Raw genomic sequence first — 25,571 nt, 5'->3', positions numbered from 1 at the left:
GGCGCCGCCACTGAGCCTGACTATTTGTGTTGAGGGGGCCCGGGGCCCGATTTTTTTTTTCCTCCAAAGGGGGGGCCTGACAGAAAAGGTTTGAGAACCACTGGTGTAGCCTCATGTAGCAGCAGCACCAGCACAGTTTCATCTCATACTTCACCTATTCCGCACACTATAGATATTACATTCGCAGCTTATTGTCCAGAAACCCTATATGGGCCATTCCAAATTGGACCAAAGTCAGGTTGGAAATGTTTTGAAATTGTGTGTTTTTTCCCCAAAACTTTGTCCATATATATTTTGTACCATATCTAAATTACACATATCTAGTAAAAGAACCGTACATTTTTATATCGTATTTTCAGACTGTATTGGAATGTTCTTCCTCTACCAAAAGTTGTCGCTTCGAAACATAGAATACACTGTAGTAAAAACGTATTATATTAACCTGTTAAGATTGTTTTTGTATCATATCATTTTAGTTGATAACTCAATATACTTAATTTTTTACAAAACATCCAGTGTTTGGGTAGTGACCACAGTATTTTGTTCTCAAGGTTGTATCATATTCCCTCAACCTTATTGCTTAATCTTGACTCATAACATGCCTTATGTTGAAGTGTGAATGTTTGAAGCTACTGACCCAGAATCAGCACTTTAGTAACAGCTGAAAGAGAGGGGGATGAGGCTAGAATGGGTGATCTATTTTGTATTTTGAGCAAAACACTTCATAGACATGTTTTTTATATATCTAAGACCTATAATATATGCCTAAAAATAGTATAATAAGATTCCTTTAAAGTAACACACAGATTTTCAGACTTTAAAACACATTTATTTCAAAACTATGGGATTTACCTGCTTACCATTCCATTTTGTCACTACCGAAACGATCATGTCAATTACCGAAACGTAACCATATGTTTCGGTCGTGACTGTTTCGGTAGTGACGATTCTAGCTCAAATTGAGCATAACTAAAGAATGCAAGTAGCCTACATGGTAGCATACACGTCTTTGAAGAGGTTTGCACACATAAAAACCTAATACTTTGCATAAAACCCCGAAAAAAATGTACTTAATTAAAGATAATATGTGTTCGGTAGTGACAAATCTTAAGGTTACACGGCGATTTTCAGATTTTGTTACAGATTTATATCAAAAGTATGGGATATAGCTACTTGCCATTCAGCCATGAGGGACAGGGATGCAATGTCACTGCCTTGTCAAAAATGCAGGGGTGTGGCTAAAAACCAGGCTCAGCCATTGGACTAAAATACCTTGTGTTTCGGTAATGATATGAAAACTGGGGACATGTTTTAAAGAGCAACTTCCAGGTTAAAGACACCTGTGAATAAATGTGTAGGAAAATGATGAATACACTAGATTTTCAAAAAAATATACAGAAATATACACTACAGTGACATCTGGCGTCGTTTTTGTAAGAAATGTTCACTTCTGCATAAAAAAGCCTCGGCACGTGACCTCCCGCGTGTGACGTAACACGGGGGACACAAAGGGAGAGCGGCAGGTGTAACGTATTAATAAACATGGATCCCAATGCTAGTTTCGACACAGAAGACACAGAAGAAGTTGAACATGAATATTCGAATGCATATGACGGACCACAACCTTATAATTATGAGCCTGCTAGGCGTCCAAGAGACCAGGAGCAGCCAAGAATTAGAAGAAATAACGTCCATCGGAGAGAAATTGAGCTGTGGTGTGAGGAGAACCAGTGGAGAACTGGGCAGCTATCTTGGTGAGTGACCGGCGTTAGCTACAGAATGTTAGCTAACGTCACATCAAAACATTGTAAAGTTAGCTATCATATATCAGGCTATAACTAAAGCAGCATTGATAATATAGTAACGTTACTGGCAGGACTGTTGATACTGATCCATAACAGAAACTAATGCGCAAGTATCAGCCGTATCTCGCGTTACCTAATGCAACTCCACACTCCGGTGCTGTGTACCGGAGGAGAGACGCGAGATACGGCTGATACTTGACGATCTGGCGGAGAAAGGTTGTGGAGCCTCCGTTGATATGCCGTTGTAAATGGCTTGATGGAAAGCAGGCGTGTAGTTGGGGAGGGTGCAAAGCTGATTGCAGCAGGTGAGTGGAGGTTGAGCCGGGAGCCGGGAGTGACAGCCACCACGCACAAACAAACAACACAGACAGGGGGAAACAAACAAACACAAAGGAGACGGCTGGAGCAGTACAGCCACCAAAGTGTTACCTAATGCAACTCCACACTAGTCTTACGGTGCCGTGTACCGGAGGGGAGAGAGATAGAGCAGCGAAGGGGGGGGGGAGAGAGAAGTAACACGGTTTACTGATAAAGCTGTGGAGAGTATGTGCTGCAGGGAGGTGGATGCACAACGCACCCAGGAACGAACGCTAGCTCCAGTCCTTTTTACTGTGGACTCGATGTCCTGACAGGCTGGTATTTGTGCAACCTGCACAAACACAATACTGCACCATGATTACAAATGGTGAAATACACTGTAAAACTACCGAAAAATACCAGCTCACTAAAACACAACCGCTCAACTCAACGCAACTCTACTATACCCGCGGTCAGAGAGCGGAGATGTGTCCCCTGTGTGATGTAATATGACGCGTTTGACGTATGACCTTAAAAAAAAGCCGTTTTTAAGAGCAGAGCTCAAAATTGCTCCTTTCCCTCTGAATTCCTGCCCTTATGTCTCGTAAAACATATCAAATCCTGCATTCACTTTTTTAATTGTAATTTTCAAGCAAGTTTAAGCATAAATGTAGAAAAAATAAAAACCTGCAAGATGCTCTTTAAGTGTTATTTACAGAAATTGAAATTTAGATGTCAGGGTTCGGGACAGCTACTTCCCAATAGAAAGTAGCCTATAAATGATGTTTTTTTGTATATATTAAGCTTAACACTATCTAATTTAATGCCTTATGTTTAAATAGACCATAACATATTCTTAGTAAATATCCATGTCTGAATACTTAATTGTTTTGTTAAATAGTTTTTCTTGTTGTGGGACCGCACTTTGTACTAATTTGGTAGAATGCCCCATATAATATCGCCTTGCATCCCTTAAAGCAGATTGATTTGATGTTAACTTTATATGACCTCCGCTGCTACAGTCTTAACTCAAATCCTGATTCCAACCCAAAATCAAGCCCTGACCCTACTAATCCTCTTAAATAAGTAAGAAAATGTCCTCACATTGCGCATCAGAAAACAATGCAATACAGTTATTGGTATTTGTTTCAGTACACTTATTTATTTCAGATATATCTTATAGTTATTATAGCTTCAGCTTAAGTTATAGTACAATTTTTGCATTAACACCATATCATATTTATATAAAAATAAAGGCAATGAACATCTACAATTAAACGGATGTTTGAGACGCGTTGCGGCTCGCCTCGAAAGTAGACGAGAATAGCCGATCACAGCCGGGGGAGGTCTCAAAAAACTCGCCTGAGGTCGGACAGCTCCGAGTCGGCTGCTTCTTCTTCTTCTTCTTCTTCTTCTTCTTCTTCTTCTTCTTCTTCTTCTTCTTCTTCTTCTTCTTCTTCTTCTCTCGGTTTTTTGGCGGATTGCAAACAACTTTAAGGTGCATACCGCCACCTCCGGAGTCGGCTTGACTCGGTTTGCATTTATAAAGAATGCACACATGTGTTTAATCTTTAATGTCAGATATCTACTAAGTAAATACATTTGTTCCTGCTCAAGATTAGATTCAACTGTATTGTTATTGCACAGATTACAGGTACTGAGACAACGAAATGCAGTTTAGCTTCCATCCAGGAGTGCAACAAGCAGTAAAGTGAAAAGTAATGTACACAATCTACAGAATAAAATATAGAATGAATTGAATGATGAATAAACAGTGAGGGGTATGAATACACTGGATATACACAGCAGCCTGTGAGCAGTATGAACAGTGTGTATGAATATGCTAAGATATATAAAGTATGAAAACGGTAAGCAGTGCAAGTATAGTATAACATATATAGATATTAATTTCATGATGATAAACATTGTTGAACAATGATGAAAAATGTTAATGGAAGGGGCAACGTAAAACTTCCGCGCCTCGCTCTCAAGTCTTTGTCCCGCGAGATTTCAACGTCTCATGTAGGCGAGCCTCCAGAGCAAGTCGGACAAAATGACTAACCATCATGCAACGCACTAGCAAGATGTTGATCGCAACTGCGCAGGTCTGCGCAGGTCTCGCTTGTCTCAAACAAGCCTATTGGCTGAGATATGTTTGGCCATGCGTCACGAGTCACAACTCTTTTAAACATCTCTGTTGCCGGAAATGCATCCGTGGAGGAGCCATCAGTGTATCCTTGGTTAGAGCTCCTCTAGAGAGCCTCCTCAATGCTCGATGCTCGATGCTCGGTCCTCGATGTGCATTTAGAGAAATGAGATGTCCTTCAACATGGCGCGCTGAAATCCATTTCCGGGTCACTACCGGAGGACCGAGGAGTCGAGGAGGGGAAATTTGAGAATTGAGAAGCCTTCATTGGGCCCTTCTCACTTCGGTTAAATAGATTCCTTGCGTCCCTCACTTGCGTCGTTTCCCTGCGACTAGTCCCTCCCACCAGGGAAGCATGGAGAGATGCAAGGAAACCACGAGAAGCAGGGAAATGAGTTTTAAGAGCAATGGGACGTCCTTTCCTCCGGAGCGTCACGTGAAGCGACGTCCGTTTGTGATGACGCTGCACAGCTGATCGTCTGACAGCAGCCAGCTCTGTCCCCGCTGTTTCCACACACACCCCCACCTCTGTTAGTACACATTTACTGACACAAACATTTGTATCATCTGTCGTAGACCCAAATAAATAAAATAAAATAAGAACTAGCCTAATTCTCAAAAAAGATAAATGCCATTCTTAAAATGTATAAACGAACAATAGTTTGATTAATATTGATTAGAGTGCGCAATAGAAATAAAATAATTGAGAGAAGAAAAAGAGATATGTTATCTATCAAAACCCAGTTAGATTAACATTCATTGGATTGCACACTGTTTGTTTGTTTGGATATGTAGCAAATTAACATTTTAAATAGCACTTAAAGGTGGGGTAGGTAAGTTTGAGAAACTGGCTCGAGATTCACTTTTTGTTATATTCCATGGAATGCTCTTAACATCCCGATAGCAATGAATATCTTAAGTGCTTTGACAAAAAATCCATTAAAAAATGTCATCTGTGGAAGCCATAGTACTGTAAAAAGCACGACCAATCATTTTACCCGGTCCTGCTAAAATAACTGGATGGCCTACCTGTATGGCGGCAAATCTATGGCGGCAAATCTCTGTCATAAATCGCGAGGGCATATGAGATCCACGCGAGCACAAGTCAAGCAGCCGCGGACATATATTATTTTCGCGAGCATAAATCGCGAGGGCATATGAGATCCACGCGAGCACAAGTCAAGCAGCCGCGGACATATATTATTTTCGCGAGCACTAAAACGGCACTCGCGCGAGAGCAATATTGAAGCCTGCAGGGCAGAAACATGCCTTGAGCATGAGCAGCATCTACATGAGCTCTCCTGCGCTCTCGCGAGCAATTCCTGCTCTTCTGCTCGTGAAACTCTGGCCTGCTCTCGCGCGCGGAGAAACGTTAGGAAGTGGGCGTACCGTGTCCCAGTAACGCCAAATCTAATTGGTTACACCCCTCCTCTTTTATGATTGGCCGTTGTCTGGATTTAAACCTAAACCAGAAAGTCCCTCCAACCTCCAACGTGATGAAATATGGCTGTGGAAACGTCTCACGTAAGTTACTTTACTTTACTAATGATTGTTTTTAATAAAAGGCATGCTTCTGTATTCTGTGGTTATTCCACAAGAGCCGTCCTTACTTATAAATGGATTGAGTTTTTTAGATAATACATTTTTATACATATTTTTCAAAAGTATTCAAACAATTCTATTATAAAGATAAGAACCAATTAACTTTTCGGTCTTGACATGATAATATAAAATGTAGCTTTCAAAAACAGAATTTGGAATTAACAATTTTGATTACTCTAGCAAAATATTTTATTCACAAATGTCGCTTTTTCAAAATGTCCCCAGTTTTTATTGCCTTTCTCAAATAAATAATACTATACAAAAAAAGTTTAAAATGATGTAAATGTAAAAAAGACCAAGAATTTTGCAAGTTTCTTGGCACTTTAATTTCTGAATGACCTCTTTTTTTTCTGTTCAAACGCCCTCAGTTTATTTTTTGGAACGTTTATGATGATGTTTATGTGCCTTATTCTGTATTTGACATAATTGTTTCAATAAAGATTTACCACATTTCTTAAAAATATAATTAAATACTATTTAATACTTTATTTTTCTTCACAGCATATTCTGAAACGGCAGATCCTGGAGAGACTCCTGTCGAAGTTTGAGCTTGCACTCATTCGAGCACCACTTGACCTGGATTTCCTGGAGTTTGCATGTCGCCAGGAGCTGTACCTCCTGCAAGCACTTTCGAGACATGTTGACATACCGCAAGGAATAATCCAAGCTCTTCAAGAGCTGTTTGGACTACTTAGGCAATATTTAGATTCAGAAGCCCCAAATACAGCAGTGGGATCAGTTATTGGTCTAAGAGGACGTCCTAAGTTTGAAATTGAGAGGCAGCAGTTGGTTGAGATGTTGGGGACAAACCTATCGGTGCCTTGCATTGCTAAGCTGCTAGGTGTTTCTTCAAGCACAGTCTTTAGAAGGATGAGAGAGTTTGGCTTATCTGTTTCAGAAATGTATAGCTCCATCAGTGATGAGGAGTTGGATAACGTGGTCATATCCATCAAGAATGACATGCCCACTGCTGGATACCGAATGGTCAAAGGACGGTTGTTATCCATTGGTCTACGTGTACAATGGACAAGAATGGCTGCCTCAATGCATCGAGTGGATTCCATAGGCATCCTCTCCAGACTGGCTAGTCTGGGCTGTGTTGTGAGGAGAACATATTCAGTGCGAGGGCCTCTGTCGCTTGTGCACGTGGATACCAACCACAAATTGATACGGTAGTGGTATTTATATTTCGCTAAGTGATTAAGAAATAATCTCTTTGTAATGTCCCAGTTTTGGAGAATCAGTGTTTCAATTCCAGAGTGCTATAACAGTGTGTTCTTTGGTTTTCCAGTTATAACATTGTCTTATTTGGTGGAGTGGACGGGTATTCGAGAAAGGTAAGACTGCATTTCACTTCAGTAGACACACATTAAACAAACATGTATTTTTTGTACGAGTTTCCGACTAGCTACTTAAAACCACAAAAGAGGTCCCAACGCTGTGTCCTGGCTTTGCTTAAGGAATTTGGTCCAAATGGAGAAAGTGTATGGACTAAAAAGGAAGCAGCAAAGTCAAAGTAGATATAAAGGAGATTTTGTGCATTGCCTATTTTTGCTGCACAAGTATTATGAGTCAGTATACTGTATGTCAGTATTGTTTGCTTATTTCTATTGCAACAGGAATTCTTTAATCTCTGCCTTTTTTTCCCTATAATACACAGTTTAACAGAATGTTGTCTAGTTATTGTGTGTAATTGCCCTATTCTTAAATATTCTCTGCTTTTCTGCAGGTAATGTACTTGGGTGCTTCGACCAACAACTGTGCGTCAACAGCCTATGGCTTCTTCTTAGAGGCAACACAAAGACATGGAGTGCCTTTAAGGTGAATTCACAGAAAAAAGCACTCTTTGGAGAAATAGATCAATACTGTGACACTTTTGGATGAGTATTTTCTTTGACAGTCCTTTGGTGAACTGTGTACATTTCAGGGTCAGAGGAGACCAAGGAGTAGAAAACGTACAGATCGCGAGATTCATGTTTTCGGTTCGCGGCACCGACCGTGGAAGCTTCATCTCTGGTAAAAGTGTTCATAACCAGAGGTAAATTGCAGCATCTTTAGTAACTCAATTAGTGAGGTGAACTTATCTGATGTGTAGACCAAGCACCTTGCACTTAACCCATGCTAGGCCAGCATGAAAATAGATCACTTGAACTGGTTTTCCCTAAACCATTTATTTTCATCCATAGGATTGAGCGTCTTTGGCGTGATGTACGAGTCATTGTCATCAACAAGTACTCTGCGATACTGCTTTCCATCGAAGAGGATAGTCTGCTCGACATCTCATCAACAGACGACCTCTTCTGTGTGCACTACATCATTCTTCCCCGACTTCAGATGGACTTGGGGATTTTTACAGAAGGCTGGTACCATCATCCACTCAGCACTGAACGGAACCAATGTCCAGAGCAGTTATTAGACCCTCCAGAAAAACACGATTCTGCGATCGCAGAATTTACCGCATAATCAGCAAAATGGCGCAGATTTTTAAAAGGCCGCATAATCCCCGCATTTTTCCACACAAAGTTGAGAAGAAAAAAAAGTTAACTCGTCTTGACGTGATGTCATCAGCTCGCGCATCACAGAATGTAAACAACACTGTATAGAGCTCATTTACAAACGAACATTTCTACTAAAGACCGGGCAAAAAGTGGGGGGAAACTATTCTGCACCCCGTGCAACTGTGTGTTGGAGCATAAGAGAAAATCGACAGTGACGACCCACTTTGATTCATTCAAACATTCGAAAATGCTTTCTGCTGCTGCGGACAAGAAAGCCATTCAACTCACGTTCACCGAGGGATCAACCTCCAAAACCCTTTCGAGGGCTACAAGAAACGAAGTGAGTAGCCTACAAGATTGAAGCTGGTCAGATAATGAACGAGTAAATGAAAACAGAATGAGGCGGAGAAGTGTGTGTGTGTGTGTGTGTGTGTGTGGGGGGGGGGGGGGGTGGGGGTGGTGTGTGTGTGAGATTAAAATAGCCCAATTGCTTTTACAATAAATAAACATTGAATGTGTTTAATTGAATAGTAAAGGGGCTTAACATTGTTATTCTTTTCCCCCGCATATTTCGCATATTTCGCAACTTCCCGCAATTTCACCGCATAAAATCACATAAAAACCCCGCAAGTTTAATCGCATAATCAAGGATTTTAGCCCGCATAATCAAGGAATTTAGCCCACATAATCAAGGATTTTTGCCCGCGTTTTTCTGTAGGGTCTAAGTTATGGCAACTTGGACTGATGCAGACAAACATTGATCAGCCGGAGAGCCCAGAGGTATTGATCTCGTTTCAGTATTACATTACATGTCACTTGTTAGACGCTTTTATCCAAAGCGACTTACATACTCAGTACTGTGGGCAATCCCACAATAGTAATTACTTACCATTTACTTTGTGTAATATACATTGTCAAAAGATTACTTTCTTTCCCTACTCTTGGCATGACCATTTTCTGGGCACAGTTTGTTTTATTTTAACTGCAAAAATAACACAAACTATTACTTGATGTCATTGTTCCACATTGTTTATAAGACATTTATTTCACCAAAGTGTTCAAAACCTCTGTTATTGTTATTAGGAGCCAGATGTTGACTGGGAAATTGCTGCTGACCACGATGGAGAAGAAGAGGATGCAGGGATTGTCGTCCCCGAATTCGACTGCCCTTTGAGTCCAGAAGACACAACTGAACTTCAATCAGTATTTCAGCAAATTGAACCAAACACTCCGGTCAAGGAACTGTACTTACTCTGCCGTGAGTATGTAGCTGAAAGATGTGGCTCTTAAGAAATACAGCTCCCTTAAATGACACTGATGAGGTCAAAGTAAAATTCCTGTGTTCAAAGTGTTACTTAAGTACCAAGAGTAAAATAAGTCATGATGCCGATTTCCGGATAGAGTAAAGTTACTTGGCACAACTGGTGACTGGGTTTTTATTCCATTAAATTGAAACAATTGACACAAAATACAGCTCAAAACTATAATGGTTCCCCAACTTCACCATTTGTTTCCAAAACATTTTGACTAGAACAGTATGTCACTTGAAAGTTTGACTGTATTCTCATCTTGAACAAATGAAAACCTTGTCAAATAAAGTCCAATAAAGACTGTCTAACCCTAACCCAGAAAACATCGATTCTATGACTTTTATGAGCGGCTAAACTCCCTGCTATTCATAACAGCCTGTGATATGATGCTCAGGAACTCTGGATATGAGCCGAGGTGCCTTGTCGGAAAGGTAATGGAGTTGGAGCATGCATTCACTACGGGAAAGCATACCGTGTGTGTACCATAGCGCACGCTGCAATCATGGTCGAACTCAATTAAGATTTTAAACATCTCTCTCTCTGTTGAGGTGATGGGGACGTGTGCCTGCCCCGTAAGCCATTGAAGGAAGCAACCAACAGTGATCTTGGGTTTTTCCTTCATCTCCTCTTCATCTTTTGCCGCTTCACCTGTAGACTCTGTCTCTCTTGAGTCTCTTTCATCACTCTCTGTTATCTTCACAGGGGTCCCCCTCTCTTCAACCACAAAGCTCTTTTCTTCCTCTAAAAACAAGTTGAAAATGAATACAAAGAAATGCATATATTCACCGAAGCAATGTCAATAAATATGGCTATTGTTTTTAAATTGTTTTTTTATGTGGATATTTTGAAGAAGAAAACCTCATTAGCCAGTCCTGCTTTAGTTATCATTGTTTCATCGCAACCATCATGATGCAAAGTTGTGTTTAAACTGAGACATGTAAACATGAATAAAAAGGGTATGCAAAGCTGTCATTGAGTTGCCTGTCGTAATCGGGGGTAAAATTCAAGAACAAATACGTTTATAAAATGTCAGGGCAGTAGTATCACCTTCTTCTTCAATGTGTTAGATGAAGTCTTGTAAAAAGTTAACAATCTTCGATTCCCTCTGGCGTCGCAGCGAGCCCAGCTCGCTGAAGACTGGAGATATGGCTCCCATCAGGAATTCAGCATCCGGCTTGGAGAGAGGAAAAAACAAAATGATGTATGCTCAAAGTTGGATGAGGTTAACCCTTTAATTGCCAGACCAAGAAAAAAAACTATGGAAAAATTATTTGTTTGCATTTTTTTATCAAATGGGACACACATAGCACATTTAAAAAAAAAAAGGTATCAATATTGATATTGATATAAAAAGTAATGTTAAGTGTTTTTCATAATTAAAAAAAAACGTGCTCATCTTACTGTAGATGCTGAATTGGCCTAACAGGAAACCACTGGCCTAACAGCAAATGTCTATATCCTGTGTTGGCCTAACTTGCTCATCTGTGTGCAACTTTGGGCTGTATGCCATGCATGAAAGCTGCTATATAAATTATTATCACTCTTTCACTCTGAGACTCATAAGGCAGTATAGATGTAGTAATAATGTAATATAAGATGTAGTAATATTACCATGAATCTATGTATTTACCATATTGTATTGGAAAACATCTCTGAAACTCTGAAAAAGTTATATTGCTAGTTTAGTTTGTTAAAACTTTTTTTGTGCATCAAGTTATCTAATTATGTTCAGTCAGTGCTCTGACATTAAAATATGTCAAATGATATGGTTACCTTACAAAAGTTGACCAAAAAGAGTGATTTCTTCAGCAGTGATTTTTTAGCATGCCAACTTTCTCAGTGGAAAGCTGAATGGCTTTCTGTTCTAACCACAGTGACATCTAGAGGTTGTTTTGGGCATAACATGTCAACCAAATGGTAGAGATGGCTGAATCAGGTAGAGTTAAACTTTTAAAACATTTTTTCAACAGGATATCAAGACACAAAATGTGCTCTACCAAATGGTGGCGCTGGCTGTTAAAGGGTTAAGGTTTGAAATTCAGTGGTAAAATCAGCTGGAGACATAATACTGACCTTTTCATGAAGGCCAGCGACGAACAGATCCCTGAAATGCTGTGGTTGTTGTACTATCATCTCACACAAGCCATACAGCTTCATGCCTGAGCATATCTGCTGCAGCATTGGTAGAGTGCGGACCGATGAGTGCAAGATAATTGCCCTATAATTCAGTAACAGATAACAGCAATAATATAAAATCATACATAACAAAGGGAAAGAGTGACTGCACACTCTATATGAAGTATGAGTGTAAAGGAATAATTGATTGGTTTTAAACATGGGTTGTTATGGGTTAAATCACTTCGCATATGTACATACTTTATTATGTCTTCCTTCCTCTCCCACGTTGCAGGACCACTGTACCCGCATGCTGTTATCCGATCCAGAAGGTCGTACATAGCTTCAGGTTCAGCTATCTCAACCTTTGCAATTAGAAAAACAGTATCACACAGTAGCTCATGGGAGCCTTAGCTTATTTTAAGAATTAGAAAATATTCACACTACAAAGAGGTGTGTGTGTCAACCATACTAAAACAAACCTCATGTTATATGAAGGAGTATCAGGAGAAGACAAATATTACCTCTTCCATAAGCTGGCTGAGCTCTGGATCAGTCACATCTTCCTTGGAAATGGAATCTCTATCAATCTCCCCAGTGGATATGTATTCATAGCACCACTTTGAAAAAGTTAGGTGGAGGACCACCTTGTACTATACTGACTGCCATAATCTCTCCAGCTGTCCTGCATTAACAAAGTTTAATCAATGCATAGACATTAATAAATGAAATAAACATCGAAAAGACATTGCAGAACACAATTCTACATACTTGAAATGCTCTTTGTGGTAGTCGGTAATTGAGTACTTGGGGGTTTTCCCTGTACTCCCTCCCTGAAAAAACTTCCTTTCAACACCTGCCATCATTTCTATAATTGAAAGGAAAAGTGGATCAATACATTGATAATCTCAATTTGACCACTGTATATGTTAAAGAACAGCACGCGTCATGCAAAGCCCTTAACCTGTGCAAGCACAGAAATTGCATGCAACCAGAGAACCGCCACACACTGAGGAATATTTTCATTTATTATAAGTAGTTAAACATATACCTGTTAAGAATTCTTTCCTGAGAGCCCCATGGTCAATTCCAGACTCTCCAATGAAAGACACTCGGAGGTTTTTTTTGGGAGAAGACCTCTTCTGACGTCTCCACTGCCCTAAACCCCTTTCAAACATGTCCTCCCTAGTGACACTAACATTAAAGAGTGTCGTTGTGTCCACTCGTCCACTAAGTGTTTCGATGGCTTCAGCAAGACTTGAAGGAAACAATTAGAAGTTGATTAGACAACTGGATCCAAAACGTTTTCCTTTAAGAGACCCCTTTTGTATCATTGAGCAAACTGACGACCCCTGACTGATGTAAAGTGGCGTCTTTTAAATGATATTCAAGGCATAACAATAACAATGCAGGGCAACTGATGAACAGTACAATTAACACAAATAGTGAACACAATAACTGCAGGACGTTTTTGTTTAAAATAAGCAATTACAGGTACATTTTAAGCATATTACCTTTTCTCTCGCCCTGTCAGTTCTTCACTGGCATGTTCTTCCAAATCGATAATTTGTGTCGACTGCAATGTACTGATGAGGGAAAAAATATTTCAATGGGGCATACCTTAATCATGGTTTACAATATCTAACACTGCAAGAAAAAAGTATATAAAGAATGTGCATAATAGGAGAAAAAAAAACCTTTCTCTACAAGTGCTGGCATGTATTTCAACCAAATACTCAGGAAATAACTCTGAGCACAATGGACAGGCCACCTTTAAAAATACAGAAAAGCAGAGCAAATATTCAAGTGAATTACTGAGACGCAGAAACCTTCATCATCTGCAATAATGTAATTGATAAATAATGCCCTGATTTTACCTTAATATCGATTTTAGAACAGGAGGTCCTACACGGGAGCACACTTGGAGAAGCCTATAATAAAATGTAGAAAGACTGCCAATTAATGACACATACAATGAAAATTGTTTAGAAACAAACACCTACAATATTAGTGAGCTTACATTCCCAGGATTGCTTGTAGCTGGAGACTCATCTAAATCTGGGTCCAGATCCTGAAAATTGTAACCAGTTAAAAAAGCTGTCGATTCAGGATGATAATGATCCTGCATAGTTATTTGTGGAATAACATTACCGGTTCCAGATCCATGCGGTCAGAACAGCTGCTTGGTTCACACTCTTGTGCATGTAAAGCCAACAGCTGGACAGGCATGCTTAGATGACACGTGGCACATCTGGCTTTTGGCATATTTTCGAACTCCTTCGATGAGTAGGGCAAGGGGGAGGTGTCCAAAGTGTCCTGGATGGGCATTATATAGAGACAGCCTTTTCCACCTAAAGCTTTGGCAAGGTAGGCCCCGTGTAACCCTCTGCCTCAGGTGCCAAAACACTTAATTTCCACTGACCTGATCCTCCTATGTGGGAATACAAACAAGTTGATGTTATTTAATGCACAGAATGTTCTAGGGGAGGCAGTTGATTTTAACAAGATGCACACTTGCAGTGTTAGGCTTTCTCATGGATTGCTAAAAACAAGAGGGTAGGTAAATATGCTAACCATCAAGGGCATTAATGAGCTATTATAAGAGCAGCTATTGTAGGAGAAGATAGAGGGTATAAATAGGATTTAACTGCAGAAATACTAGACCACAGTTGAATTTACTAAGGGAGATTGTATCTTACCAGCAGCTTTATGTTGGCCAGGCCCCTTCCAATGGTATCATTTTGGAATATGATTCCATAAGTATATATGATATCTATGTGGGAAGAGCAAAACAAGTGTGCAGTTAGAACTATAACCCTCCACACATGTCACCACTGTTGAAGCTGATTTGTGACCAGTAGTACTTCAGTGGATTGGGAAACTACAGTAATACATAAAAAATTTCCCCAAATTGGGATCAATAAAGTGCTTCTTATATTATCTCGACTCCTTCCCTTATTATTTGTTCTATCTTACCTGGGAGTGGTCAGCATTTTCGGGGATATTGAGAGTCCTCCTACCAAGTCCAGCCTGGAGAAGGACCATTTCATCCGATGACTTTGGTGTTCTTTCTATGCTCTTATTGAGCAGAAAGAACTGGATTGGGGTTGACCTAACAGCCCTTCTTTTGGGAGATGGGGTATAACTTTTACCCGATTTGAATAGGCCGGGGAAAGCCCTGAGGAGTTGAAAACAATGTGTAAGAGACGCATTTAAGAAGCTGTTATACAATATATTCATTCTAAACAATCTGAAGAGCGTTAATTTCTATGAAAAAATACCCTGAATTATAGTCAATTGCCGAGTTATTACAATGGCAATTCAGTTCAGAATTATCTTTATTTCCTAACGGATCCAAACCTGGCCATATTTTGGTCCACTGTATTTCCTGCTGTAGAAGGAAAGCCAGGGGTCCTTTGTTGCTTCTGCCCCTGGACTGCCTGACGCTGCCTTGTCCCAGCCTGCTGCCTGTTGCCAAGAGCAGACTGCTGCTGTCCCTGTATAGTAGGCTGTCTGTTGCCCACCTCCACCTGCTCTCCCTGAACCTGTACTTCATCTGTGAACACAATTTAAAGATGTCTATGATTCCCTAGAATCTAAATAAACTGAGAACTAAATACATAAAGTAGTTAGAATATATAAAGGCTTCATTAATTAAACATTACCCAGATAGTCACAAGCTCTGAAAAATAAATAGAAGAAGAACAAGAAGAAGATGAACCTTTAATTATCCCTCATGGGGAAATTCAGTTTTTCACTCTGGTTTTAATATAGGTTGGTAAAACTGTCACTGAAACACCTCGGCGTGCTTCCGCCGGCCAAGACTGCAGCTGTAATTTTTTGTAAACGACTGACCATTAGATGAATCTGTGAAGACAAGTGATCTCCCCCTAGTTTCACTTACGATTTTGAGAAGTTGGTTCAGCCAAGGCACTTCTCAGCAACTCAACGACACGCCTGGCAGCATTTTGTAACTGTTAAAATAGATAGCATTTTTCATTTTATCATTTATTTCAATCGGGACAATGCACATAAATGAACACTTTAGACAAATAACGCTTCAAGTGTAAATGGATCATGTCTTCCTATACTGTCTATTCTGTCTTGCTGTTTTTAAATTATTGTCTTGTTGTTGCGCACTGGCACTTTGAGTCGATGTAATTTCGCTGTACTTTTTACAATGACAAATAAAGTATCTATCTATCTATCTATCTATCTAAAACAGACACAAACAAGAAATAGTCAAATTGATTGTCACAATCACAGTGCAAAGACATGTCGTCTTGTTTATCCAGATCTGCTAACAGTTAACTTTAGCTAACTTTTATTATTGCGGGCAGACAGCTGTGTCACTTTCTTCTCATACCGTGGCTTGTAAATAATGCAATGTCAATATCAGTGATGCAAACACAGGTATGGTGAAAAAAGAGAGAACTATTCGAAGCAGGAAAAAAACAGCGTAATATACCATCTGACAAAGGCCTCTGCTATAATGCTTCAATTAACTGTTCTTTATAATATACTCAGATCAATAGAGACATATATGTTAAGTTATAAATCAAGGGTTTTTATTATTATTTACAGCAGGGGTGGGGAACCTTTTTCCTTTCAATTTTTACAACATCCTCCGAGGGCCGTACAAATTATTGAACTCAACCTCTGCTTAAAAAAAATAAAATCACAGCCAATTAATTTGGCCTTTCTTTCATGCTGTGCAAAGAAAAAGCAACCTCTTAATCCAGATATCTTACCATGACTCGCGCATGCATGCATGCATGTGCACGGTGTGGCATGACCACCAAAACAGAAAGATATGGACACAAGATGTGTGCAAATGTATTTAGTATCCTATCCATGTGAACATGATTTAAGTGGGGGGGACCTAACCTCCTCTAGGGGGGTCTGGGGGCATGCTCCCCCGGGAAGATTTTTTTTTTAAATATTGAAGTTAAAAGCATCAATCTGGTGCACTTTCAGAGCAACATGAGGAGATCTATGGATACATCTCTCAACACCCATTTGAAACAGAACTGTAAGCAGATTTTTCTTTTTGGATATTTTACAAATCACTTATTTTTAACAACTTTTTTGTTACTGTCATATAGTATGTTATACCTGTTTTTCATTTAGTCTCTAATGTCTAATTAATCATTATAATGATCATATCAAGGTGTGCCTTAACCTCACTGAGCTGAGGTTATTTGAGCCTCTCAGGAGAGAGCTCTCTTCCACCTGGTTGTAGAAAAGCTCTTTAAATTCGTTAGCATAGCTAGCTAACCAGAAGCAAATAACAACAAATCGCCACTGTGCTTACAACTAAAGACACAGCCACCAAACACTGCAGCATGTGTACGGCTCCTTATGGGTACTGCAATATTTGAAGAGCTGGAGCGGCGTTCCGGTGCTCTCCGTAAGCACGTCTAGTCTACACTTATGGCGGCAAATCTCTGTCGTAAATCGCGAGGGCATGTGAGATCCACGCGAGCACAAGTCAAGCAGCCGCGGACATATATTATTTTCGCGAGCACTTAAACGGCACTCGCGCGAGAGCAATATTGAAGCCTCAAACCTTAACCCTTTAACAGCCAGCGCCACCATTTGGTAGAGCACATTTTGTGTCTTGATATCCTGTTGAAAAAATGTTTTAAAAGTTTAACTCTACCTGATTCAGCCATCTCTACCATTTGGTTGACATGTTATGCCCAAAACAACCTCTAGATGTCACTGTGGTTAGAACAGAAAGCCATTCAGCTTTCCACTGAGAAAGTTGGCATGCTAAAAAATCACTGCTGAAGAAATCACTCTTTTTGGTCAACTTTTGTAAGGTAACCATATCATTTTTGACATATTTTAATGTCAGAGCACTGACTGAACATAATTAGATAACTTGATGCACAAAAAAAGGTTTAACAAACTAAACTAGCAATATAACTTTTTCAGAGTTTCAGAGATGTTTTCCAATACAATATGGTAAATAGATAGATTCATGGTAATATTACTACATCTTATATTACATTATTACTACTGCCTTATGAGTCTCAGAGTGAAAGAGTGATAATAATTTATATAGCAGCTTTCATGCATGGCATACAGCCCAAAGTTGCACACAGATGAGCAAGTCAGGCCAACACAGGATATAGACATTTGCTGTTAGGCCAGTGGTTTCCTGTTAGGCCAATTCAGCATCTACAGTAAGATGAGCACGTTTTTTTTATTATGAAAAACACTTAACATTACTTTTTATATCAATATCAATACCTTTTTTTTTTTAAATGTGCTATGTGTGTCCCATTTGATAAAAAAATGCAAACAAATAATTTTTCCATAGTTTTTTTTCTTGGTCTGGAAATTAAAGGGTTAAGCTCATCCAACTTTGAGCATACATCATTTTGTTTTTTCCTCTCTCCAAGCCGGATGCTGAATTCCTGATGGGAGCCATATCTCCAGTCTTCAGCGAGCTGGGCTCGCTGCGACGCCAGAGGGAATCGAAGATTGTTAACTTTTTACAAGACTTCATCTAACACATTGAAGAAGAAGGTGATACTACTGCCCTGACATTTTATAAACGTATTTGTTCTTGAATTTTACCCCCGATTACGACAGGCAACTCAATGACAGCTTTGCATACCCTTTTTATTCATGTTTACATGTCTCAGTTTAAACACAACTTTGCATCATGATGGTTGCGATGAAACAATGATAACTAAAGCAGAACTGGCTAATGAGGTTTTCTTCTTCAAAATATCCACATAAAAAAAACTATTTAAAAACAATAGCCATATTTATTGACATTGCTTAGGTGAATATATGCATTTCTTTGTATTCATTTTCAACTTGTTTTTAGAGGAAGAAAAGAGCTTTGTGGTTGAAGAGAGGGGGACCCCTGTGAAGATAACAGAGAGTGATGAAAGAGACTCAAGAGAGACAGAGTCTACAGGTGAAGCGGCAAAAGATGAAGAGGAGATGAAGGAAAAACCCAAGATCACTGTTGGTTGCTTCCTTCAATGGCTTACGGGGCAGGCACACGTCCCCATCACCTCAACAGAGAGAGAGATGTTTAAAATCTTAATTGAGTTCGACCATGATTGCAGCGTGCGCTATGGTACACACACGGTATGCTTTCCCGTAGTGAATGCATGCTCCAACTCCATTACCTTTCCGACAAGGCACCTCGGCTCATATCCAGAGTTCCTGAGCATCATATCACAGGCTGTTATGAGTAGCAGGGAGTTTAGCCGCTCATAAGAGTCATAGAATCAATGTTTTCTGGTTAGGGTTAGACAGTCTTTATTGGACTTTATTTGACAAGGTTTTCATTTGTTCAAGATGAGAATACAGTCAAACTTTCAAGTGACATACTGTTCTAGTCAAAATGTTTTGGAAACAAATGGTGAAGCTGGGGAACCATTATAGTTTTGAGCTGTATTTTGTGTCAATTGTTTCAATTTAATGGAATAAAAACCCAGTCACCAGTTGTGCCAAGTAACTTTACTCTATCCTGAAATCGGCATCATGACTTATTTTACTCTTGGTACTTAAGTAACACTTTGAACACAGGAATTTTACTTTGACCTCATCTGTGTCATTTAAGGGAGCTGTATTTCTTAAGAGCCACATCTTTCAGCTACATACTCACGGCAGAGTAAGTACAGTTCCTTGACCGGAGTGTTTGGGTCAATTTGCTGAAATACTGATTGAAGTTCAGTTGTGTCTTCTGGACTCAAAGGGCAGTCGAATTCGGGGACGACAATCCCTGCATCCTCTTCTTCTCCATCGTGGTCAGCAGCAATTTCCCAGTCAACATCTGGCTCCTAATAACAATAACAGAGGTTTTGAACACTTTGGTGAAATAAATGTCTTATAAACAATGTGGAACAATGACATCAAGTAATAGTTTGTGTTATTTTTGCAGTTAAAATAACACAAACTGTGCCCAGAAAATGGTCATGCCAAGAGTAGGGAAAGAAAGTAATCTTTTGACAATGTATATTACACAAAGTAAATGGTAAGTAATTACTATTGTGGGATTGCCCACAGTACTGAGTATGTAAGTCGCTTTGGATAAAAGCGTCTAACAAGTGACATGTAATGTAATACTGAAACGAGATCAATACCTCTGGGCTCTCCGGCTGATCAATGTTTGTCTGCATCAGTCCAAGTTGCCATAACTTAGACCAGAGGTGCCCAGTACGTCGACCGCGGTCGACCGCGGGGGCAATGCTGGTAGATCGCGAGTCATTCATAAAAATAAAAAAATCCAGCTCCGTTAAAATAGACAAAACAGCTTTTGAGTCCTCCTCCCTTGGCCTCCCTGCCACTTAATTCAGGAGTTTACTTGATTGACAGAAAAAGCGACCTATTGCTTTCCAGTCTGTTAACCCAGAATGCAAAGCGATACAAAATCAGTCAAGTGCCGGGAGAGACAAACAACAAAATGAGTGCAGGAACGAGCAAAAAGCTAAAGACATACCACTTCCACACAGAATGGGAGGGAGAATCTTTTTTTGTGATGTCACATTCAAAGGTTATTTGCCTTATTTGTAAAGCAAGCGTCGCTCTGCCAAAGAAAGGTAACGTGGAGAGGCATTATCGGAGTGTTCACAAGGCATATGACAGCGACTTCCCTCCGAGTAGCGAGTTGAGAAAGAGAAAGGTCATGTATTATTGCTACACAAACATTATCTCTTTGTCTTAGTGTCGCCAACTCGTTTCTAACATGCAAAAAGACAAACAAATGCGTCTATGGTCGTGTATTTTCTATCTTTCCAATCCAGAAGAGATCTCTCTCTCCCCCGTCTGTTTGCAAGGGGGCGGGGCAGTTTACACACACGCAGCTGCTACATGCAGCAACACACGGAGGAGATGGTGGAGAGAAGCGCTCCAAGGTGTGGTTACATGTTACCCGTCTTGAGGTGGACAATGCTCGTCACCAAAAGTGTTTAGCATGTAAGGGCGGTAACACGAGCAATTTGTCTAAACATTTAGCAAAAGTGCACCACATTCAGACGGAGGAATGCCCGGGTTCGACTGTCTTTCTCGTAGCTCTGTAGCCCCATCCACGAGTAACGTTTCCACGTCAGGTGTTATGTATGCTAGCAGCAACACACGGAGTTAACTACATTATACAAACATGGGTTAATGATTAGAGGTAACTGAGTTATTTATTTTGTTAAAGTTTCAGCTATTCTGTTTACAGTTCTGTCATCACATTATTTAATACGATTTGTTAAAACATTGTTGTTTCTTTTGATGTGAAATATTATTTATTTAATTCAAATAAAAAGCAATGTTAATTTTGTTCACAATTTGTTCAGTTAATTTAATAATATATGTATTTTTGAATCAGGTATTCATCTTTATTGTCTTCATTGTTAGTTTCCACATGCCTAAAACAACCTCAAACTAAATCTAAAAGTTGATGGCTAAATAAGAGCGTTTGAGAAATTGTGCAAAGCACACAGCAGTAGTCCGAATAGTCGATTGATCGTTTCATTAATCTATAGATTAATCGATAATCAAATTAGTCGTTTGTTGCAGCCCTATTGTAGTTATCCCATGTAAAAATAAAACGTGTTATTCAGCAACCCTTGCAATTTGGGATTTTATTTTTGGTTGGTAGACCTCGGTTAGCTGGTCATTTCAAAAGTAGCTCACCAGCCAAAAAAGTGTGGGCAACCCTGACTTAGACCCTACAGAAAAACGCGGGCAAAAATCCTTGATTATGTGGGCTAAATTCCTTGATTATGCGGGCTAAAATCCTTGATTATGCGATTAAACATGCGGGGTTTTTATGTGATTTTATGCGGTGAAATTGCGGGAAGTTGCGAAATATGCTAAATATGCGGGGGAAAAGAATAACAATGTTAAGCCCCTTTACTATTCAATTAAACACATTCAATGTTTATTTATTGTAAAAGCAATTGGGCTATTTTAATCTCACACCCCCCCCCCCCCCACACACACACACACACACACACACACACTTCTCCGCCTCATTCTGTTTTCATTTACTCGTTCATTATCTGACCAGCTTCAATCTTGTAGGCTACTCACTTCGTTTCTTGTAGCCCTCGAAAGGGTTTTGGAGGTTGATCCCTCGGTGAATGCGAGTTGAATGGCTTTCTTGTCCGCAGCAGCAGAAAGCATTTTCGAATGTTTGAATGAATCAAAGTGGGTCGTCACTGTCGATTTTCTCTTATGCTCCAACACACAGTTGCACGGGGTGCAGAATAGTTTCCCCCCACTTTTTGCCCGGTCTTTAGTAGAAATGTTCATTGGTAAATGAGCTCTATACAGTGTTGTTTACATTCTGTGATGCGCGAGCTGATGACGTCACGTCAAGACGAGTTAACTTTTTTTTCTTCTCAACTTTGTGTGGAAAAATGCGGGGATTATGCGGCCTTTTAAAAATCTGCGCCATTTTGCTGATTATGCGGTAAATTCTGCGATCGCAGAATCGTGTTTTTCTGGAGGGTCTAATAACTGCTCTGGACATTGGTTCCGTTCAGTGCTGAGTGGATGATGGTTCCAGCCTTCTGTAAAAATCCCCAAGTCCATCTGAAGTCGGGGAAGAATGATGTAGTGCACACAGAAGAGGTCGTCTGTTGATGAGATGTCGAGCAGACCATCCTCTTCGAGGGAAAGCAGTATCGCAGAGTACTTGTTGATGACAATGACTCGTACATCACGCCAAAGACGCTCAATCCTATGGATGAAAATAAATGGTTTAGGGAAAACCAGTTCAAGTGATCTATTTTCATGCTGGCCTAGCATGGGTTAAGTGCAAGGTGCTTGGTCTACACATCAGATAAGTTCACCTCACTAATTGAGTTACTAAAGATGCTGCAATTTACCTCTGGTTATGAAGACTTTTACCAGAGATGAAGCTTCCACGGTCGGTGCCGCGAACCGAAAACATGAATCTCGCGATCTGTACGTTTTCTACTCCTTGGTCTCCTCTGACCCTGAAATGTACACAGTTCACCAAAGGACTGTCAAAGAAAATACTCATCCAAAAGTGTCACAGTATTGATCTATTTCTCCAAAGACTGCTTTTTTCTGTGAATTCACCTTAAAGGCACTCCATGTCTTTGTGTTGCCTCTAAGAAGAAGCCATAGGCTGTTGACGCAAGGTTGTTGGTCGAAGCACCCAAGTACATTACCTGCAGAAAAGCAGAGAATATTTAAGAATAGGGCAATTACACACAATAACTACGAAGCATTCTGTTAAACTTTGTATTGTAGGGAAAAAAAGGCAGAGATTAAAGAATTCCTGTTGCAATAGAAATAAGCAAACAATACTGACATACAGTATACTGACTCATAATACTTGTGCAGCAAAAATAGGCAATGCACAAAATCTCCTTTATATCTACTTTGACTTTGCTGCTTCCTTTTTAGTCCATACACTTTCTCCATTTGGACCAAATTCCTTAAGCAAAGCCAGGACACAGCGTTGGGACCTCTTTTGTGGTTTTAAGTAGCTAGTCGTAAACTCGTACAAAAAATACATGTTTGTTTAATGTGTGTCTACTGAAGTGAAATGCAGTCTTACCTTTCTCGAATACCCGTCCACTCCACCAAATAAGACAATGTTATAACTGGAAAACCAAAGAACAAACTGTTATAGCACTCTGGAATTGAAACACTGATTCTCCAAAACTGGGACATTACAAAGAGATTATTTCTTAATTACTTAGCGAAATATAAATACCACTACCGTATCAATTTGTGGTTGGTATCCACGTGCACAAGCGACAGAGGCCCTCACACTGAATATGTTCTCCTCACAACACAGCCCAGACTAGCCAGTCTGGAGAGGATGCCTATGGGATCCACTCGATGCATTGAGGCAACCCTTCTTGTCCATTGTACACGTAGACCAATGGATAACAACCGTCCTTTGACCATTCGGTATCCAGCAGTGGGCATGTCATTCTTGATGGATATGACCACGTTATCCAACTCCTCATCACTGATGGAGCTATACATTTCTGAAACAGATAAGCCAAACTCTCTCATCCTTCTAAAGACTGTGCTGGAAGAAACACCTAGCAGCTTAGCAATGCAAGGCACCGATAGGTTTGTCCCCAACATCTCAACCAACTGCTGCCTCTCAATTTCAAACTTAGGAGGTCCTCTTCGACCAATAACTGATCCCACTGCTGTATTTGAGGCTTCTGAATCTAAATATTGCCTAAGTAGTCCAAACAGCTCTTGAAGAGCTTGGATTATTCCTTGCGGTATGTCAACATGTCTCGAAAGTGCTTGCAGGAGGTACAGCTCCTGGCGACATGCAAACTCCAGCAAATCCAGGTCAAGTGGTGCTCGAATGAGTGCAAGCTCAAACTTCGACAGGAGTCTCTCCAGGATCTGCCGTTTCAGAATATGCTGTGAAGAAAAATAAAGTATTAAATAGTATTTAATTATATTTTTAAGAAATGTGGTAAATCTTTATTGAAACAATTATGTCAAATACAGAATAAGGCACATAAACATCATCATAAACATTCCAAAAAATAAGCTGAGGGCATTTGAACAGAAAAAAAAGAGTTCATTCAGAAATGAAAGTGCCAAGAAACTTGCAAAATTCTTGGGCTTTTTTACATTTGCATCATTTTATACTTTTTTTGTATAGTATTATTTATTTGAGAAAGGCAATAAAAACTGGGGACATTTTGAAAAAGCGACATTTGTGAATAAAATATTTTGCTAAAGTAATCAAAATTATTAATTCCAAATTCTGTTTTTGAAAGCTACATTTTATATTATCATATTTCAAGACCGAAAAGTTAATTGGTTCTTATCTTTATAATAGAATTGTTTGAATACTTTTGAAAAATATGTATAAAAATGTATTATCTAAAAAACTCAATCCATTTATAAGTAAGGACGGCTCTTGTGGAATAACCACAGAATACAGAAGCATGCCTTTTATTAAAAATAATCATTAGTAAAGTAAAGTAACTTACGTGAGACGTTTCCACAGCCATATTTCATCACGTTGGAGGTTGGAGGGACTTCCTGGTTTAGGTTTAAATCCAGACAACGGCCAATCATAAAAGAGGAGGGGTGCAATCAATTAGATTTGGCGTTACTGGGACACGGTACGCCCACTTCCTAACATTTCTCCGCGCGCGAGAGCAGGCCAGAGTTTCACGAGCAGAAGAGCAGGAATTGCTCGCGAGAGCACAGGAGAACAAGGAGAGCTCATGTAGATGCTGCACATGCTCAAGGCATGTTTCTCCCCTGCAGGCTTCAATAGTGCTCTCGCGCGAGTGCCGTTTTAGTGCTCGCGAAAATAATATATGTCCGCGGCTGCTTGACTTGTGCTCGCGTGGATCTCATATGCCCTCGCGATTTATGACAGAGATTTGCCGCCATATACCTGCCTGTCAGCCTTCCATCTGTGCACAAACTTATCTCGCGCCCTCATTGGTCATGTGCGAGTTCGTGAGTGTTGGAGGAGGGGCTCTGTAAGGAAGTGGCAGATTTGTTCCGGATGTGTGTTTTCAAATTCTTGCGCACTCGAGCTGGTTTCTCCAAAATTACCTATACCCTACCTTTAATGACTGACTGAATGGAAATGACAATAAATGAAAATGTAAAACGAAAAAAGCGATCATGAAAATGTTTCCAAAAAATGAATAAAATGATTTTTCACCACTTTGTTGTTCAGATATATCACATATTTGTAACTAAATGATACATGAATTGAAACAAAAGACGGTATAAACTGAGGAGTGACTCCCGTGAGGTTCATGTATTTTCTTCACTCCGCTGGGAAACTGCTCTCATG

The 25,571-nt window shown here is 39.8% G+C and overlaps 1 protein-coding gene and 1 long non-coding RNA gene across 3 annotated transcripts; one reads left to right on the top strand and one right to left on the bottom strand.

Moving 5' to 3' along the window:
• Positions 1-8,176: 8,176 nt before the first annotated feature.
• On the top strand, positions 8,177-9,589 carry LOC307035225. The gene is made up of 3 exons (XR_013807055.1): positions 8,177-8,688; positions 9,067-9,128; positions 9,432-9,589. It is a non-coding gene; the product is annotated as an uncharacterized lncRNA (long non-coding RNA).
• A 179-nt stretch (positions 9,590-9,768) lies between these two features.
• On the bottom strand, positions 9,769-25,335 carry LOC307035222 (uncharacterized protein). 2 transcript variants are annotated; one of them, XM_079674303.1, is made up of 23 exons: positions 24,745-25,335; positions 23,493-24,163; positions 23,328-23,373; positions 22,844-22,935; positions 22,627-22,737; positions 21,827-22,478; positions 19,410-19,584; positions 15,678-15,747; positions 15,134-15,329; positions 14,750-14,951; positions 14,473-14,546; positions 13,925-14,204; positions 13,794-13,844; positions 13,651-13,704; positions 13,471-13,544; positions 13,288-13,359; positions 12,825-13,030; positions 12,545-12,641; positions 12,298-12,458; positions 12,035-12,138; positions 11,732-11,876; positions 10,706-10,832; positions 9,769-10,399 (listed from the first exon to the last, which is right to left on the bottom strand). In XM_079674303.1, the coding sequence occupies exons 12-19, from the start codon at positions 14,099-14,101 to the stop codon at positions 12,383-12,385; spliced, it is 807 nt and encodes a 268-aa protein (XP_079530429.1). In that variant the 5' UTR covers positions 14,102-14,204; positions 14,473-14,546; positions 14,750-14,951; positions 15,134-15,329; positions 15,678-15,747; positions 19,410-19,584; positions 21,827-22,478; positions 22,627-22,737; positions 22,844-22,935; positions 23,328-23,373; positions 23,493-24,163; positions 24,745-25,335; the 3' UTR covers positions 9,769-10,399; positions 10,706-10,832; positions 11,732-11,876; positions 12,035-12,138; positions 12,298-12,382. The 2 variants fall into 2 exon arrangements, with proteins under 2 accessions (XP_079530429.1, XP_079530430.1); XM_079674304.1 differs by lacking the exons at positions 21,827-22,478; positions 22,627-22,737; positions 22,844-22,935; ... (1 more) ...; positions 23,493-24,163; positions 24,745-25,335 and adding an exon at positions 19,888-21,780.
• Positions 25,336-25,571: the final 236 nt, after the last annotated feature.

Source organism: Notothenia rossii (genome assembly GCF_949606895.1).
Source record: "Notothenia rossii genome assembly, chromosome: 4".
Classification (NCBI taxonomy): domain Eukaryota; kingdom Metazoa; phylum Chordata; class Actinopteri; order Perciformes; family Nototheniidae; genus Notothenia; species Notothenia rossii.
Note: the sequence above shows the minus strand (reverse complement) of the source record. Positions and strands in the feature narration are given on the sequence as shown.

Coding starts and splice junctions, on each gene's coding strand:
- LOC307035222 (XM_079674303.1), bottom strand. CDS start 14,101: ATGCCCATCCAGGACACTTTGGACACCTCCCCCTTGCCCTACTCATCG. Junction 13,545..13,650: donor GTTCTAAAATCGATATTAAG/GTAAAATCAGGG, acceptor GTATTTTTAAAG/GTGGCCTGTCCATTGTGCTC. Junction 13,031..13,287: donor CTGACAGGGCGAGAGAAAAG/GTAATATGCTTA, acceptor GTTTCCTTCAAG/TCTTGCTGAAGCCATCGAAA.